Source organism: Pongo pygmaeus, chromosome 13 (assembly GCF_028885625.2).
Source record: "Pongo pygmaeus isolate AG05252 chromosome 13, NHGRI_mPonPyg2-v2.0_pri, whole genome shotgun sequence".
NCBI lineage: Eukaryota > Metazoa > Chordata > Mammalia > Primates > Hominidae > Pongo > Pongo pygmaeus.
The window spans coordinates 81,477,580-81,496,407 of NC_072386.2; the positions used below are offsets into that span (position 1 = coordinate 81,477,580).

The 18,828-nt window shown below is 41.8% G+C and overlaps 2 protein-coding genes across 15 annotated transcripts in view; both read right to left on the bottom strand.

Annotated features, from left to right (window-relative positions):
* SECISBP2 (SECIS binding protein 2) overlaps positions 1–5,738 on the bottom strand; it is a 41,436-nt gene extending 35,698 nt beyond the window's left edge. For 5 of the 14 annotated variants that reach the window (XM_054502220.2, XM_063649670.1, XM_054502219.2 and 2 more), the window contains exon 1: positions 5,429–5,563. Coding sequence is in view for 9 of the 14 variants with exons in the window: in XM_054502217.2 (XP_054358192.1) it covers positions 4,236–4,381; positions 5,429–5,464 (182 nt within the window). In the remaining 5 variants the exon portion in view is untranslated. Of the gene's footprint in view, positions 1–4,235; positions 4,382–5,428 lie in introns of those variants that run through there. The other 9 variants (XM_054502217.2, XM_054502214.2, XM_054502216.2 and 6 more) reach the window with 5 other exon arrangements.
* A 1,592-nt stretch (positions 5,739–7,330) lies between these two features.
* Positions 7,331–18,487, bottom strand: CKS2 (CDC28 protein kinase regulatory subunit 2). Its single transcript, XM_054502225.2, has 3 exons — positions 12,633–18,487; positions 8,736–8,863; positions 7,331–7,661 (listed from the first exon to the last, which is right to left on the bottom strand). The coding sequence occupies exons 1-3, from the start codon at positions 12,689–12,691 to the stop codon at positions 7,609–7,611; spliced, it is 240 nt and encodes a 79-aa protein (XP_054358200.1). The 5' UTR covers positions 12,692–18,487; the 3' UTR covers positions 7,331–7,608.
* Between the last annotated feature and the right edge of the window lie 341 nt (positions 18,488–18,828).

Consider the following 18,828-nt stretch of genomic DNA (forward strand, 5'->3'; position numbering starts at 1 on the left):
AATAGATAAATCAACAGACAAATGAAATGTAGCTAAAAAGGAAAGCAGGGACAGGTTCCATTGGTTTCTACGGCTGCTGTCATCCAGGAAATTTTCATCCAGGAGTCAGGAGACCTTGGTTGGGGTCCTAGCTCAATCACAACCCAGTTTTCTATTCTGGATAAGTCATTTGGGTTTCTGTCCCCTCACTGGTCCTTCCTCCTCTGGAAAGTTGGTATTTTCCATTTCCATCCAGTGCAAACACAATTACATGCAGAAAACAACACAAAATACAAAACATCAAAGCAGTAACTCACAGCATCTGGTGTGGCTTCAAATGGCATGTCTGGGAAATTCCAGATGCCAGGAGTGGACCAGATGACCCTAAACCCACAATAACACACCTGTTTCTCATTCACTGTCCTAAGCTGCCCCATCTGTACTAAAATCAAACTGTCTGAGTACCTGTGCAATACCTGCTGGTCTCCTGGCTCCACTTCCCTTTGCCCTTTTCCCACCAACGGCTTCCAGGTCTCCCAGGAACTCCTTCTTGCCTCTTCCTCCAGGCACCCGTTGGGTCTGGCTTGACCATCACATGACTTGAAAAGCTCCCTGGCCTGGACTTTGCTCGCCTGGCTCTCATCTGCCCTCCAAGGCTCTATCTCTGTCTCTTTCCCTGGTGCAGTCTCCTCTGCACCCTCCTTATCTCACCCATCTGACACATTCTGAGTCAGAACCTCTTATCTTTCTGCTTAGGACTTGACATAAATATAAACAATCCAGCACCTTCCCTAGTCCAGGCCTCCATCTCCAACTTTCAGGTCATTTCTACTTACTATTTCACTTTTTCCCAATTCAGCACGTATAAATCCCAAATTTAACATCCATTCCCCAAAACAGCCCCATTTACAACTTCTGTTCTCATGGATGATCCTACAATTATTTCCATGTATTCAACCGAATATTTTTGTAACATCTTTCCCACCAAAACCTGTACAGACAATCATGGGGCTCTTTTTTATTTCAACAGTTCTCTCATGTAGTTTCTTTACTATTTCCAGTGCCTAGAACCTGGTCAAAGCCTTCAAGCCCCTCTTCTTTAAAAATCTTTCCAAAATTTAGAAGTGATTACAATGACCCCATTTAAGACACTACCAAAAGTTCCCTATCGCCTACCCAGCAAACCTAAAACTTTTCAGCTGTACTATGCAAGCTTCCAATCTACTGACAGCTTCCCCCAAAAATTATCACTTTATTTCTCTACTATCTCCCAAATATATCATGCACATGGTCCCTTCAGTCAGGCAACGACCCAAAGGGGATGCAGTTTCTCCTCCACCCACCGAGCCACGTGCTCAGCTGTATGATGTTGTATACCACTAGTTCTTCTCATAGCTGATCTGCTTTAACTCAAAAGCATCAATTGGTACTAAAATTTTCACAGTATATTGACAGATGGTGAAAATGCTCAACAACCTCTTGTCAATAGCAGTACCAATTTTGGAGAATAGCACGTTAATTCTGGTTCTGGTGCTACCTATTTGAATTAGCATGAACAACATTTCTAGCTTCAGTTTCCCATGTGCAAAAATAACATTACACGTGCCTGCCACCTCATGGATTGTAGTAACCATGAAAGAAGTGAAAGTATACAATAATACCCAAACAAAAGGCACACATCCTCATACACAGGTTGCACAGGACTTTTCACAAAGGATGTAACATGACAATGGACATTACTTGGAAGAAACTTATTTTGTTTGCATAGGCAAATTTGTTCATTACATCAGTAAATAATCGGTATTTTCCAAACATGGCAAATGTTATCTATCAGACTACTTCTAATTTCTTTGTCTTGTCCTATAACATAAATACGGAAGAGTCTGGTATGTTCATTTTCATCTCCATCACTTCAAAACTATGGAAGACTTTCAATAATTAATTCCAAATGAATAAATGAGCATCTTTGAGTGCACTGTGAAAGGTACTGGAGGAGGACAGATTCTGTAAAAGGTTACTATATCTTCTTTAAGGAAAGATGAGGGAAGGGGACATACAAAGATGACTTAGGATGCTATGTAGTTGAACAAGTAAGAAAGAGGAAATAGTTGTTTCAGAAACTTCTATTCCTTTTGTCACAGCAACAAGAGATCTCCATTTACATGTAATCTAACTATAGCAATGCAATTTTTAATCTGTATTAGAATTGCCCAGATAATCAATTCTCAACCATGTGAAGTCTCATTATTTCATCCCCACTTTAAAGGCTCTTTTCCTTTCTAACTCTTCCTCTTCAACTTAATGCCTTCCTTATCCTTGTTTTCTTGCCAGGCATGAATACTTTTTCTTGGTCATAAACCAAAGCTAAAAAAGAAGAGTTAAGAAAACTATTTTTTTTTTTTAAGACAGAGTCTTGTTCTGTTGCCCAGGCTAAAGTGCAGTGGCGCAGTCTCAGCTCACTGCAACCTCCACCTCCCGGGTTCAAGCAATTCTCTACCTCAGCCTCCCGAGTAACTGGGATTACAGGTGCCTGCCACCACACCCGGCTAATTTTTGTATTTTTATAGTAGTGATGGGGTTTCACCATGTTGGTCAGGCTGTCTTGAACTCCTGACCTCGTGATCCACCCGCCTTGGCCTCCCAAAGTGCTGGGATTACAGGCATGAGCCACCATACCCGGCCAAGAAAACTAATTTTTAAATTCAGCACTGCCCATTCTTGAGTCTCTGATTAGTCTCCACTCATGTTACTGCCAAAATGTTGCTTTAGTCATGTGAATGTTTTCCACCACTATTTTGAGTAACTAAATACCACCTAGCAGATGGCTTTGAGTTCTTGTCACTGAGATATATTTTTGTATTTTGTTATGAGACACTCAAGGTAGGGAACAACTCAAGTGAGACCCATGCCAAACTCCCCTTTACAATGGATGAAATACAGTGGAAAAATAGGGTATTCCTACCAAAGACCAAATTCCAGCACATAAATGTAGTGTTTCAACTTTTGTCAAAAAAATACAACTTTCAGTATTTCCCAAATACAACAGACAACTCAATCATTTTCTTACTCATTACAATTCTTTCTTGCAAATATAATTCTAGAATTTATATACAGTACAAACTGTTTTCAATTACACCATGCAGGCACAAATAAAAGGAAACAAGTTGGAATCATATCAAAGAAGAAGAAAGCACAAGGATTCTTAGATTAGAACTACACCTGATGCAAATCTTAAAAACAGATCTACAAATAAATCTACACAATTATGTGAAAGATTAATTTTTTTTAATCTAAATTCAGCTGCAAGAGGAAGCCATTTTGTAAACCTAGAGAATGAATCTTGAGAAGGAAAAAGAAAATGTAAGGAAAAATGTAAGCCTTCTTTCAATTCAAATTTAGAAGAACTTAAACCTGAAATGTGTAAACTTCATCTCCATATAACAGATATAAAGTAAAATGGTGGAAAGCAAAAGTCAACAATTTCCAAAAAATTATCCACACAGAGGTAGCTATGGTTGCTAGTCCCCTCCCCTTCCCTCAACAAGATTTTAAAATGTTAACCTTAAAAAGGAGGAGTATGTTTATCTGGTCCTTCCTTTGCCCTTCCCTCCACATTTCATCTCCCATTAGATATATGATATATTTTTAAACCATACGAACAAATGAACCTTGAAACGGGATTTTTTTTTTTTTTTTTTGAGACAGAGTCTCACTCTGTCAGCCAGGCTTGAGTGTAGTGATGCTATCTCGGCCCACTGCAACCTCTGCCTCCCGGGTTCAAAGGATACTCCTGCCCCAGTCTCCCGAATACCTGGGATTACAGGTGTCCGCCACCATACCTTGTTAATTTTTGTATTTTTGTGGAAACGGGGTTTCACCATGTTGGTCAGGCTGGTCTTGAACTCCTGACCTCAGGTGATCCACCCACCTCGGCCTCCCAAAGTGCTGGGATTACAAGCGTGAGCCACAGCGCCTGGCCTGAAACTGCATTTCTTACTAACAAATGCAATGCAGTCTCTACCATTTCTTCGCCGAAAATAACAATGAGTATGAAGGAAAAAAAGGGGAGTTAAAGCTTCTGTTTTTGGCACAGGATACAGTTAAGTTGCGCTACTGGCTCAGACTCTTCTTGGTTGAAGAGCATTCTCTCACCATCTGCAGAACTTTAGTGCAGTAACTGCCGAGTATTTGAAAGTCTAATCACCATTAAATCCAAAATGTAAGCCCCTAGGTAAGACTTTTAGAAAGATACATACTCGGTCACTGGTGGTTCCTGAACAAACGGATAGTATGTGGCTGCAGAGCTGGGGAAGACACATGCTTCTGAGGACTCTAACCATGCCACATTGAGCCCGGCAAATCTGGGGACAAATGGTTTGACATCTGCTGATAACTTGATGCCCTGAGGAAAAATATGAGGTTTTGGCTACAAACATTCGGAGATCAAGCAAATATAAACAAACAAAAAGACCCAAGAGGTGTTCCTAATAGCCCCAGAAATGTTCCCGATGTTGTTTAAAAACTTCTGCCTCGTAAAGACAAGAACCTGCTTGCTAACGATTTCTCCCCAATGCTTTTTTTGTTAGGAAAGGCAGTAGTTCAAACATTAAAAGTGAAAAATAAGGACAACCCATTCAAGTGGAAATAAAATTTAACAGATTATATAGTTAAGATCTTGAAGCGTGTTTTTACCACAGATTCACTTAGAAATAATAGAACTGCACACAGTACAACTACTGCAGTCAAATATACACGTGGAATGTTTAACTATAGCACCCAAAACACACTGCAGACGTTTATTTCCATTACATTTTCTTGAAAAAGCTGCACAAAAGCATATGCATTTTACTCATGAACCACTAAGTCTTGCTTTATTTAAATACCAAACCTTGCTTTGCTAGAAAATATTATCACCGCGAGTCTTTGACATTTGAATTCAATAAGATTTCTTTCTTTAGTTTTTAGTTACGTAGTAAGAGATTTACTTTCACCGAGAATTTTATGGGTCTAAAAATAATGCACGCGATCTCCAGGGCTCCATCTAGTGGTAATGCTGAGTACGTAAAGCGCAGAATGACGTTCAGAAAAACACAGGGTCCTTTAAAGCAATCTATCCGTTCCCAAGAGCGCGGGAAGCTCGCCAGAGTCCCCCCGCCCCGACTGCGGGGAGCGCGGGGCTGGGCCGCAGTCACCGCGCTGGGTGACATCGCACCACAGACGCGGCGCTAACTGTGGGCGGGGTCTGTGGCCGCTGACCGCCATCCCAAGGCGGACCCGGGGCGGGGCGCGAAGATCGCGGCCACCCGGTAGGGCGCTCCCGTGCCGTCACTAGCATCCGACCCACGCCCGCTGGACCAGCCCCGTCACCGCCCGGCCGAGCCCCCAGTGCGAGGCAGGCGGACGGACTGAGGCTGCCGAGAGAGCCCCCGTCGGCCCGGGCGGCCCTTACCTCGCTTTCGGGCTCCCGCGGCCCCTCCGACGCCATGGCGCGAGGCGCGGAGGAGGCCGCGTCACGGAGGCCAGCAGCCGGCAGTCGGCTGGCCAGACAGACAAAGCGTTTCCGCCCCCGCAGGCGACACCAGGAAGTGCGTCACAGAAAAGCGACAGAGCCCGCCCTTTCTTCCGGCCGGAAGTGCGCGGCGGCGGCACTGGACTTGCGCGGGCAGCACGTGGAGGGCAGTGTGGAGCTTGCGGGAAACGCGGACCCCCAGGAGTCCTCTGGGCTGGGGACTCACCGTAGCTTACGGGAGTCTCAGATCTGCCTTCTAGTGCTGGGATATCGGAGATAGTCTCCACCAAGGCAGTAGCGACTATAAACAAGAGTTAGACTGTGATTTACTCTTGTTCCCTGGGCCTCACGAGTCCAGCGTTAGGATGGGATGGGGTAGTCTGGAAAGGCCTCTCGCTGAGGTGACCTTTGAGCAGTCACCTGAAGAGGAGGAAGGAGATTTACTAATAAGAAAACTGAGGAGGCCGAGATTACTCTCACCCCTGCCACTGCATTTCCCTAAAATTTCCCCAAGATTGGTGACTTAACAGGAATTGCATACCCTGTAGGTCCTACAAACCTGGAAAGTCTACAAGACTCTTGATGGTATCCTAAATTTCCAGAAACCTTGTTTGGAAGTAGCCACAGAAAATAATTTAAAAATCGCTCGGTTTCTTTCGAAAATTAAAAAAAGTGCTAAAACATGGTCAAGAGATGGAATAGTATAATTTTCAGGAGAAAAAAAAAAAGTTCTACACAGAGCAAATTCGCTAAATACTGTGAGAAATGTATAAGGTGCGGCAGGGATAGGAGGTTGACCAAAAGTACAGGAAGAATGCAGAGCGGATTTCAATAGATGGAGGAGGAACTTTCCTCTCACTCAAAGGCTTGGAGGAAAGTCCAAGTAGATTTAAGGAACAGAAAATGTCAGCAAAATAGGCCATTTGAGGAATGGGGATTAGGTTGAGGCAAATTGTAGGTTTCCTCTATCCCTTGCACAGACGTTAACTCTACCATTGAATATGAAGTATTTCAAGCAAGTAAGGCAGGTGCAGTTCCAGTTTTTTCAGATTTCTGTCCCGGTGGGTCTCAGTTCACTACACAGCCTCTAGTGGAAGTGAACCTTAGGGTCTGGTCTGGCAGGAATTTATGCTGTAAGTTTAGGGGTAGCTGTCGCCTTCCTTTCAGTACTATTGGGTCTACCCGGAAGTGTAATGAAGTTTATTTGATTTTGTCATGTTTCTGTTGGTTACCCTGGACACATCCTATGGTAGTGGCAGTAGATTTTAGGATCTTCAAAATTTATTGCCCTCATGTGTAAAGACACCCTTTCTTAACCAATGGACCTGATGTATGCTGGCTGCTCATTTAAGATGTTTCTATAGCATAGCAATTAATTACAATTAACTCCAAAACACTTTCCTAGCAGCTAAAAAGGCAAAGGTGTTTTACAGTGTTTTTGAACTTTTAAAAATGTGGTGATACTTTATAGGAAACATTATCCCTACTTTGGAAATGTAGAAGAGGATAAAAAAGTTAAGAGGTTCCTCCCAAGACCACCAGTGGCCAGACAGTGAAGTAGCCCAGATAGTATTAATTTGGGCTTTCCTGTTCTAGACAATTCTCCAGGAATTCAAGAGGTAAAATCTACTTTGGCTTTAGTTTAAACATATCCCTGGTTCTTAATTTCTTCATTAAGTGAATTAAATAGTATCCAGATCATACCACGCTATTTTAAACTCATTTAACATGATCTTTAAGGTAAGTTAACTTCCTCAGAGCTAAAACTATTAACACTGAAATCAATTTCAATAGTCACAAATTAACTGTAAGAAAATATACCTCAAAAACTTGAAACAGTGATAAATGCAACATACAAACTTTATTGAACAAAAGTAAACTGTTTGAGTAAACTCAAACAGGCACTTAAGAGAAAAACTGACTGGAAGAACTTTTATCTTAAACATCTTACAGTAACCTACTTGCAGTTGCATTTAACTGAGCTCTGTTGCTGTGAAGAATACAGCTTATGCACAGATATGGATGAAAGATTTGTACATTTCTCAAGTATTCACTGAATACTACCTTATATACACATATACATTAAATTTGAAAAAGATTTGACGATCCCCAGATAAACTTCATTTTTGTTGATCTTTTGGAAGAGGTCGTCTAAACAGAAGAATATGTGGTTCTGTGGAAAGAAAATGTTTTGAATCATTTTAATATGATTTTCATATACTCAACAGAAATTCAAAAGCATTCTCAACTAAGCCAGAATAAAATAAACTAAGTCCACTATTAACTGGTTTGAGGTATCCAAAATGAATTTTATTTCACAGTTACTATCTACAGTAAATAGATTAAAAGTAAAAAGATTACCTCTTTATAGGGAAAAACACCTCCTTCAAATCACCTACAGGATCTCATACTAATGCTCATCCCCATAGATTCTGCTTCAATAGGTGGGGCACAGAAATCTACACTTAAGTTCTTCAGTTGCTTTTATATTATCTGGACTGAATTCTAATAGGATTACGTATCTCAGTCCCAAGAAAGTGATGAGTCCTTTTAGAGTTTTTGATGCAATGTTTTTCTTTAACAGCAGAGTAGAAGATAGTTTTAGTTCCACCTACTTCAGCTTCTATAGTATGTCTTTAAATTTTGTTCAAAGCATTATAAATGCTGTTAGATTTACTGATAATCCAAACATAGAATTTAACCCACACTGTTTTAGTCTAGAAAACCCACAAAGTTTTAGTAGAGTTTACTATTTAATACCTGAAAAACTTTTGGTTAATACCACATAACAGCATAAGGTACCCAAAAGCACATTTGAGTTCATATGCTATTACCTCATTTAATCTTCATGTGGTAGATATCCTTTTAAGAGGGCTGAAGAATCACTTTAAATTAAATCAATTTCCACACATAGAAAAGAACACTTGTCTCAGGATATATTTATGATAAAATGTTTTGGGATACTGTTAACAATGATACAGATTTTAAAATACCTTTTTTTTTTTAACTTCTTACATTATTTTCCAAGTAGAATAATGTGTTACTTTCATTCCTGTGGTATTTTATTTACCATAAAATTGGAACTCTCTCCAGAGTCAAGAAATTAGTCATTAAAAAAAAAAAAAAAACTTATCAGAAGAGTTACTTTCAGATATCATTTGATGTCAATGATATTTTTTAAATTTTGACAACCATAACCACCAATATTTCAACAATTACTGCCTTACTATAACATAGCATAGCTTACCTGGCTCATGAATCATGTAATGAACCCAGCCTAGACTCTGTTGGACACCAAGTCTCCTCCACTCCTCTTCAGACATCAGATGAGTTTTAGGTACTTGTTTGGAAAGTTCTCTGGGTAACATAACATGCCTGTTAAAAGATACAGCCAAGTGTTAGTCCAGTGCCTTTTCTACAACTGTCGCTTTATACAATGTACCTTAAGGAACTCTGTTGCTTTAATATTGAGAACTGCACTCTACTACCTTTAATTCTGATATGATGGCCTGTGTTCAAATTAGGGAGCTAAGAGTGCACAATACAAAAGCAGAAAGCATTTTCCTTAGGATTAATCTTTTTCTCTCATCACAGAATGCTTACCAGTTGCCTTAATCTTCTTCAGGAATAGAACCCCAAAATGTAAGTTGAACATATGGTTACCAGCCTCCAAATCATAAGCCAACAAGAGATAAGAAAATGTGTAACTTATTATGCAAAGTGTTCTCAAAGGGAAAGAACATGCTTAACTCTTTTTCTCCTTCTTGTTGAATGCACATTAATACAATCAGGGAGCCAGAGCAGGAATCTAGGACCATAGAAGCAACTGTAAATTGAGAACGGTAAAGCAACAAGAGGTAAGGACCCAGCCTAGTCCGACTGTAAAGCTGTTATCCCTGCCCCAGATTATTAGACTTTTATGTAACGAAAAAGTCTAAGTTACAGTTAATTTGGGTTTCCTCTTACTCAACACTAGCTTTGTAGTAGCTACTAGTCCTTGTATGCTCCAGAAGTTGCTTTATACTTCAAGTACTTTGTTCAAAATTAAAAACAGAAAACCACTAACTGTACATATACATTGTGTGCAACCTCACCGTTTTCCAGTTAATTTACTGACCTATATCCAAAACTTATATTGTTCAGTTTCTTAGGCAAGCATGGAATAACCTTCAAAGTTAAACCATCAATATGTACAATTGTAGCCTTACGAGATTCTCAAAAACAAATCTGTATCATTAACAGTATCCCAAAGCATTCTAGCAAAGATTTGCCAAACAAATCTCTTTCCCCAAATTGAGTAAGAATTTTTACTCAATTACTATAAAAAGGACTTTATAAAAGTCACAATTATCAGCTCCATGTTTACCATCTCCAGTAGTAGCAACAGTTTTATACTGAACCATCTATAACCACCAACCCAAATTTTTAACCAGTGTAAGATATCTGTCTGTGAGTCAGCTGGCTGGGGATGAATGAGGTGCAATCTGGTCACTTTCTGAGACACAGTAAACTGAACCCCTAACCCACTATAAGCACCCAGCTGTCATCAACTTAAATTTTAGTCTGTGGTTAAGTACCAATTTATTTGCAGGGCAAAGTGAGCCTCAGAAAAATTCCATTATGTTGCTAGATTGCCTTAAGGCCACCAAGTCATAGCTTACTACCATAATTTGTAAAGTTTTCATCAATTCCAGTGAACTATATAGTGATTCTTTGTAATTCTTACCAGTTATCACCCACATTCTTGAAATGCTGCTTTAACATCTAACTTTTAAGGCTCTGCAAATAATGTTATCTTATTTCTATCTTCTATCTTGTTGATTATTCTCAAAGAGAAATGTACTGCTTTTGTACCTTTTCTATCAAACTTACAGAGTACATAAATCTACCAACAAGTTATTTAGATAGAAGTTACCATCCTTCTCCATAAACACGGAAACAGGCTCTCCTCCATCAGGGTTTCTTTATAAAGGAAAAATGTTTAAGTAGCATCAACCCCATATGAGGATTCTACCTGTATTTTGCCACACAGAGATTTCAAACTAACTACATGTAAAGAAAATTATTTCCAAACTCTAACGTTTATTTCAGTTGAAATGCAAAATAGTGCAAGTATTACTAATTTGTAAAGCTGCCCAGAGAAATTAACAGCTTTTCTCTTGTGAAAACAGACTTCCATGATGTGGGGGTGGGGGCACCCACTGTTATGCCCTTAAGACCCTCAGGTAAAAGGACTAGGAAATTAAGTTTGTAATTAAGAAAAATCAAAGAAAGATACAGATAACTGCACAATGGGAAAAATAAATACCAGCCTTTGAAATTTACATTGCATGCTGCACCATTACATATTAATACAAACCACCCTAGACTCATGCCTTAGTTGTATATTATCACTAGTTTCCCCTTTAAAATTATCTGTGGAAATTACTATCCTGTTTCATAAAGGTTAATGGCTTGGCCAATTAATACCAGCTCTAATTTAAAATAAATCAGTTCAGATATGTAAACTTTCTTCTATACATTACCACACACAAATCATTTGAGTATATTAAAACTAAAAAATCGACCTACTGCCATCAGAAAGAAGTCTGAGAAATAGCTTCATTTATTTTCAATATTATACCCTAAAAGAAACTTGTACCAACCCTTAAATCCTTATCCTAAACACTTGGCACCAGATGTGTTTCAGAATAATTTTCTAGGTTTTAGTAGGTTATTACAGTTTACATTGTGTTCATTATTGGATATCCTCAATAGGGCTCTTGATTAACATCGCATAATTGAACACTGCCTGCATATTACACGATTATAGTTTGTTATTACTATAAGGTTAACACAATCTACTTGAAATTTACCTACAACCAGAAAAACATGTTATTTTTCTAGCTAGGAATACAAAAGGGTGCAATTATTACTACCCATAGAAATCTTCAGTAGTCCTCATGTGAAAACAGACTTCCATGCTACTAGGGAGGGGGAGAAAAAGAGAAACCACCCACTGTTTTGTTCTTTCTTCCTTAAATAGCACTCGGAGAAATCTAACCTACAAAGACAGCAGACAGAAAACAAGGTCACAATTTGGCCAACGATGGCCAACAATGGCATGGGCTTTATCTCCCCTAAATCTTGGCAGTATCCCAGAACGCAGCGTTCTAGTCACTACCTAGTAAGAGAAAGGGGTTGACTGTTCTCTGAAGCCACGCCCTAAATGAAGTGTCCTGCATACAATAAGGACAACAAATTTTAAATGTCCCTACCCGCTTTCCCCCAATCTAGTTTAATTGGCGGGAAGGGGACAGAGACATTTAAAATTTGTTTAATTTTACTGATTGATTACAGCCACCATGTTCTAGTACATTGCTTCAGGACTCAAACGCAAAAGTTTCTCAAAGCCCAAAATTTGCCCAGTGTATGCTAGCAGAAAATAATGCCCAAAGTCCACTCAAGTTCTTAATCGGCCTTAAAATGAAACTACTTTAATAATACCCTCAATTGTATGACTGCGGCTAACCTATAATGGCCCAAATCACCATACCCAGTAAACATTTTGGAATCCCCATCAAGCTCATTTTTCGGGGGGTCGCCCCCAAAGCTTATTCTTATACCACTCACTTCAAAAACAAGAAAAAGAGAAGCGTTCCTCTATGTTAACAAATGAAAATGACCATTTAACCATTCTAAACCACAAACTAGTAAAAGCTGCATCACCCCGTCAGCGACAGGGAAAGTGTGTGTCAGGGTTGCTAAAGGAAAAGGCACCAGGTGGGTTTCCCTGGACTGGTTCAAAGAACTGGAACTAAGACCAGCTACTGAACGGCCTAATTACTTCGGCCACAGCCGAGAAAAAAGTGACTGGATGGTCACTCCGCGTCGCCGAGGACCCCGTGACCCCCAAGTTGCGCCAGTTTCTACCCAGGCACTAAATGCGGTCCAGTGAGCACTTTTCCCTCACCCTCCGCGCACACCGAACAAAGGCCCAACCGGCCCGGCGCGGCCAGGCACCCAACTATGGCCGACTGCGCGGGACGCCAAGTGGCCGCGACCCCAAACCCCGGCACTCGCCCTCTGGCCCCCTCCCCGACCCTGCTATGCCTGGGTCGCCCCGCCCGAGGGAGCCGGCTCGGGGTCTGAGAAAGGCGCCCACCGGTACTCGTAGTGTTCGTCGAAGTACTTGTCCGAGTAGTAGATCTGCTTGTGGGCCATCCTGCTGGCGCGCTGCAGAAAATGAAACCAGAGAGCGCGAAGAGCGGGCGCAGCAGACAAGAACACGTCCAGCCACGGCAACGACTCGCCAGAGACTAACGACCGCAGTCCCAACAATCCCAATTTGAATCCGACAGCCCGCCGCCGATTGGACAGCAGCACCGACCAATCACCTTCTGCGGAAGTCGGCCGGCTGCCAGCCTATCGTCGCCGCCGCCTCGCGAAGTCGGCTTCCCGGGTCAGCCAATCAGAGATCTGTTGCGAGGTTGCCCGAGGGAAGATAGGTACGGCACGGGGGTGGCAGCACCCTTAACGGGCAGGGGCGTGGCCAGAGGAGGGCGAAGTCGGGACGTTAAGGGCCGCAGAGCGCGTGCGCAGGAACGTGGAAAGTTCCAGGACACGGAACCGTTGGGGCGGAGGACCTGAAGGTGGAGTGAGGTATCACGGGGTTTGGTGATGACGTAGTCGGTCGAGGCCAGAAGCGTGGGCCACAGGGCTTTGAGCGGAAGCTGTCCACCTTGTGCGGTGATGGCGCTCCTCGTGACACTTTGTATCCCCTCAGGCTCGAGCCAGGAGCCTAGGTCCACTTTGGAAAGTAGTAAAAGGCAGAAAGGTTCTGCAGTGTGAGGGGGAGGGCGGCTGCGCGGTCTGCTGGGTGAGGGGAGCTCTGGGCGCCCGGCGTGGCTGTGTCCCGGGCTGTCCTGCGCAGCCGGCCGTTCCGCCGCCTCGCGCACTTGCTGAGCTTCTGGCCTGGCCCGTCGGGTGGCTCCTGGCGCCTCCCAGACGCCTGTGTGGAGAATGGAGCCTGCGGAGCCACGTGTAGAGAGAGGCCCGGAGCCGGCTTGGTGGCGGTGGGCGTCGGTGGTCCCAGCCACTCGGGAGGCCGAGGTGGAGTGTCGCTTGAACCTAGGAGTTCCAGACAGGCTTAAGCAACAGAGGCAGACCCCGTCTCCACAAAGAAATAAACAAGTGGGCCAGAGACCCAGGATGCTTTCTGCAGCCTAACCTAATGTTCAAAACCAGGGCAGACCCAAGCCATGGAAAGCTTGAGGGGATAAAATAATATTCTGCAGCGGCCAAGAATAACAATGCTAATTCCTGGATAAGGGGATTTAAAATGATGTTCGGCTACTTCTGGTCTTTTAATATTGACCCAAGTTTAAAAACACATGTTCATATAAAAAAGCTACTGGAAGAAATTTATAAATGTAAGTGGTGGTTATTTTTAGATGACAGAATTAAAAGTGATCTTTTTGGTATTTTTTCCACAACGAGCACGTGTCATTTTTATGTTAATTTCATTTTATGCGAAATGCTCCAGCGCAGTACAGGCAAGTGGGTTCAGGGTGGCTGTGACTAAGTAATGTAGATGGGGTGCCTTAGACAAAGTCTCCAGACTAGAGGCTGGAAGTGAGAGGTCCGGGTGCTCTTTTCCACATTGCAGACCACGGACTTCTCTGGTTTCTGAACAAGTGAGACAGGCCGGCTAAGGACATTTATAATCTCCATGGTGAGGGCCCCACCCTCATGACCATCTAATCTTGATTACCTCCCAAAGGCCCCACCTCCTAACTTCCTAATACAATCACTTGGGGGAAGAGGATGTTTGGAATCCCCCCGCCCCCCCCCCCGCCTTTTTTTTTTTTTGGAAGACAGTCTCACTCTGTTGCTCAGACTGGAGTGCAGTGGTGTGATCTCGGCTCACTGCGACCTCCCCCTCCCAGGTTCAAGCCATTCTGCCTCAGCCTCCAGAGCGGCTGGGATTACGCAGGTGGGATTACAGGCCCAGCTAGTTTTTGTATTTTTAGTAGAGACGGGTTTTCATCATTTTGGCCAGGCTGGTCTCAAACTCCTGACCTCAAGTGATCTGCCCGCCTTGGCCTCCGAAAGTGCTGGGATTGTCAGAGACAAGTGAACCAGAGCATCTTCATCTTAAACAGGAGCTGGGTAAGATGAGCCTAAAACCTACTGGGCTGCATTCCCAGACAGTTAAGGCATTCTAAGTCACAGCACAAAATACAGGTCATAAAGACCTTGCTGATGAAACAGGTTGCAGTAAAGGAGCCAGCCAAAACCCACCAAAACCAAAATGGCGAAGAGAGTGACTTTTTGGTCCGCACTGTTACACTCCCACCAGCGCCATGACGGTTTACAAATGCAATGGCAACATCAGGAAGTTACCCTACATGGTCTAAAAAGAGGAGGTATGAGTAATCCACCCCTTGTTTAGCATATAAGCAAAAAATAACTATAAAAATGGGCAACCAGCAACCCTCGGCTGTTCTGTCTATGGAGTAGCCATCCTTTTAGTCCTTTACTTACTTAATAAACTTACTTTCATTTTGCACAGTGGACTCACCCTGAATTCTTTCTTGCATGAGATCCAAGAATTATTCTTGGGATCTGGATTGGACCCCTTTCCTGTAACAGAATTACAGGCGTGAGCTACAGCACCCGGCCTGGAATTTCCAGACATGATTTGGTGGCTAGGAGCAGACACAAACATTCGTTCATACATGATAGAATCCTTCAGGTCTCAGATTAAGGATTTCATCTTCTGAAAGGCCTTCCTTAATCAACTTCTCTAGAGAAAGTTCTTCAATTTCCCCATTATGCCCTTGCCACCGACTCCAGTGGGCTTCCATCCCACTGTCGCAATTGCATGTTTGCTTAGGTGGTGGTTGTCTCCCTATCTGCGCTATAAAATACTCTCTGTTAGTGAGCCAAGACCGTGCCACTGCACTCCAGCCTGGGCGACAGAGCGAGACTCCGTCTCAAAAAAAAAAAAAAAAAACTCTCTGTGAAGCTAGTGTAGAGGCCATGTCTGTCTTGTTCACCACTATGTGCAGGGCCTAGCACATAGCAGAGTTCCTTGCACATAGGCACACAATAAGAAGTAAATTTTAGGCACAGTGTAATAAGAGTAAATAATTAGATATAATAATTACTATGATGGCAAAAATGTGAATAAACTGTTAAGGAAAATGGACAAGGAAATTACTTTCTGGCAGAACCTGGGGGAAAGAAAACTTCCTAGCAGATATATTTTTAAATAAATGTACAGCCGCTCCTTAATTTACAATGGGATTACATCCTGACAAGTCAAAAAAATTGTAAGTTGAACCATTGTAAGTCAAGGAGCATCTGCATTGTGAAAAGTTCAAACACATGGAACAATAGAATCAACTCCCACGTACAGGTTATGCATCCTTAATCTGAAAATCTGAAATGCTCCAGAAGTCCAAAACGTTGAACAATACTGACACGAGCTCAAAGGATATGCTCATTGGAGCACTTCAGATTTTCTTATTAGAGATACTGAACTGGTGAACAAAATGCCAATATTCCAAATTCCAAAAAACCCTGAAACACTTCTGGTCCCAAGTGTTTTGGGTAAGGGATACTCAACTTGTTCCAGTCATTTAGCTTCAGCAAATACCGTTTGCCAATCATGTTTCATCTGTTCCCCTCTAACTTTTTTTTCTAGAATATTACTGAAGAGATCTCAGATATGTCAGTTCACTCCTAAATAAAACTTTTCAGTGTATCTCTGTGTTTATGGTGTGCATCTCAGGAAAATTTTTTAAAAATACATAACCATGTCATTCTTACACTTAGACATCCTTAATACTCGTTGATAGCTCTTTTAGACTCACATTTCCCTGACTGCCTCACCAAAGCTTTTTATAGTTAGTTTGTTTAACTCTGCTTTCAAACTTGGGCCTACATCTTGCATTTTGTTATTGTCTCTTTTTTTTTTTTGAGATGGAATTTCACTCTTGTTGCCCAAGCTGGAGTGCAATGGCGCGATCTCTGCTCACTGCAACCTCCGCCTCCTGTGTTCAAGCAATTCTCCTGCCTTAGCCTCCCAAGTAGCTGGGATTACAGGTGCCCTCCACCATACCCGGCTAATTTTATATTTTTAGTAGAGACGGGGTTTCTCCATATTGGTCAGGCTGGTCTCGAACTCACGGCCTCAGATGATCTGGCCACCTCAGCCTCCCAAAGTGCTGGGATTACAAGTGTGAGCCACTGCACCCAGCCACATTTTGTTATTGTCTCTTTTAGTTTTCTTTAAACAACCCCCCAACCTCTACCTACATAGACACCCTCCCCACACACACTCCTGCCACCTTTTTTAACATCTGTTCATCAAACCAGGTCATTTTTGCCTGTGGAACGTTCCACATTCTGGATCTGTGTAATTGTTTCCTTGTGGTGCAGTTTCCCTGGTTTTTCTATTTCTTGTATTTGTTACAATCTGGTATTTAGATCTAGGTTAAAACAAAACAAAACAATTTACCAAAAATCCCTAGTAAGTGGCAGACTCATATTTGAGCCCAAGCTGTCTGACTCCAGAGTTAGGCCTCTTACCCACTATTCTGTTCTGTCTCTTAGAGTTCCACAGGTAGAAAACCAGGAGGGCCAAGCACCTTTCCAAAGGAAGGATTGGCAGTTGTAAAGGTGTGAGGAAGTGTGGTACACACAGAAAATGCTGAATAGGTTTGGCTTAGATTGTAAAAGTCATGGAAAGGAAAGTTGTGGGAAGTGAATGTAGGAGGATGAATGTGGTAGAAAAATGGCCCCCAAAGATGTCTGTCTTAGTCAATTTTATGTTGGTATAAAGGACTTCCACAGCCTGGGTAATTTATAAAGAAAAGAAATTTATTTCTTACCGTTTTGGAGGCTGGGAAGTCAAAGGTAGAGGGGCTACATCTGGTGAAGGCCTTCTACTGCATCATAACATGGTGGAGGGCATCCCATGGAGGGAGGGCAAGGGCCAGCCGGCTCAGGTGTCTCTTCCTCTTCTTATAAAGCCACAGTCCCATCATGGGAGCCCCACCCTGATGACTTTAATCTTAATTACCTCCCAAAGGCCCCACCTCCAAATACCATAAACATATAAATTTGGGGATTAAGTTTCCAACACGTGAAATTTGGGGGACACATTCAAACCACAGCAATGTTCATGTCCTAATCTTTGGTATCTGTGAATATTACCTTACACAGCAAAAGAGACTTTACAAATGTGATTAAATTAAGGATTTTAAGATAAGGAGATTATCCTGGATTATCAGAGTGGTCAAATGTTATCACAAGGGGCCTTAGAGGAGGGAGACAGGAGGTTCTGTGAAGGAGCTGGGATGAAAACAGAAGTCAGTAACGTGACCACGAGGCAAATGCTGCAGGTGGCTTTTTGAAGCTGGGAAAAAGAAACAGATTTCTTCCCTAGAGTCTCCAGAGGGAACTCAGTCCTGCTGACATAATTTTAGCCTAGTCAGACCTATTTTGGACGTCTGACCTCTGTACCTATAGACTACATGTGACTAATAGAATAGAAACAATATCACAGTGTGATGTTCGCTGCAGCTTTGTAATTGTAGATGCCCTTTCTCATTTTAAAAATTCTTTTATTCCTAGCTTGCTGAATTTTTATCACAAATAGATACTGTATTTCATCAAATGCTTTAAAGCCTTTGAGTTTTATAGTTAATTCAAAACTTTTTTACAACTATGAATATAAGTTGTAAATATAAAAGAGCTGAAAAGATTTTAGTAACTGCAGTCTTAAGGAAAAGTCACATGGAAATATTATTGAAAACTAAATAGCTGAAATGAAAAATTTAATAAGTAAACTGAATGCACAGTGGATACAAATGAAGAGCTAATTATTGAACTAGAAGATTATGTTGAATACCAGCCCCAGAAAGCATTAGGAAGGAATAAAGAGATGGTAAATATGAAGTAAAAAGACATGGAGGCTAGAAGTAGAGGTGACAAGTGTCATTAAAGAAGAGTCCCAAAGGGAGAGAAAAAATAAACAGAAGGGAGGAAATACTTGTACAAATAATGGCTGTGAATTCCCTAGTTTTAAAGAAAGATAAAATACTTTAGATTGAAAGGGCTTATAGAGTGCTGAACAGTAGAGATAAAAAATATATAACCACAGAAAGATTATAGTGCAATTTAGGAAGATCAAAGACAAAGGAAAATTCTAAAAGCTTCCAGGGAGAAATTGCAGATCACCTACAAAGCAGCAAGAATAGATTGACAATGGCAATCTCAAAAGCCTTACTGGATCCAAGAAGAAAATGGGTTACTGTTTAGAATGTATTGGATAAAAGAATAAAAATAAA

Coding starts and splice junctions, on each gene's coding strand:
- CKS2 (XM_054502225.2), bottom strand. CDS start 12,691: ATGGCCCACAAGCAGATCTACTACTCGGACAAGTACTTCGACGAACAC. Junction 8,864..12,632: donor GACGAACACTACGAGTACCG/GTGGGCGCCTTT, acceptor ATCTTTTAACAG/GCATGTTATGTTACCCAGAG. Junction 7,662..8,735: donor TTACATGATTCATGAGCCAG/GTAAGCTATGCT, acceptor TTCTTTCCACAG/AACCACATATTCTTCTGTTT.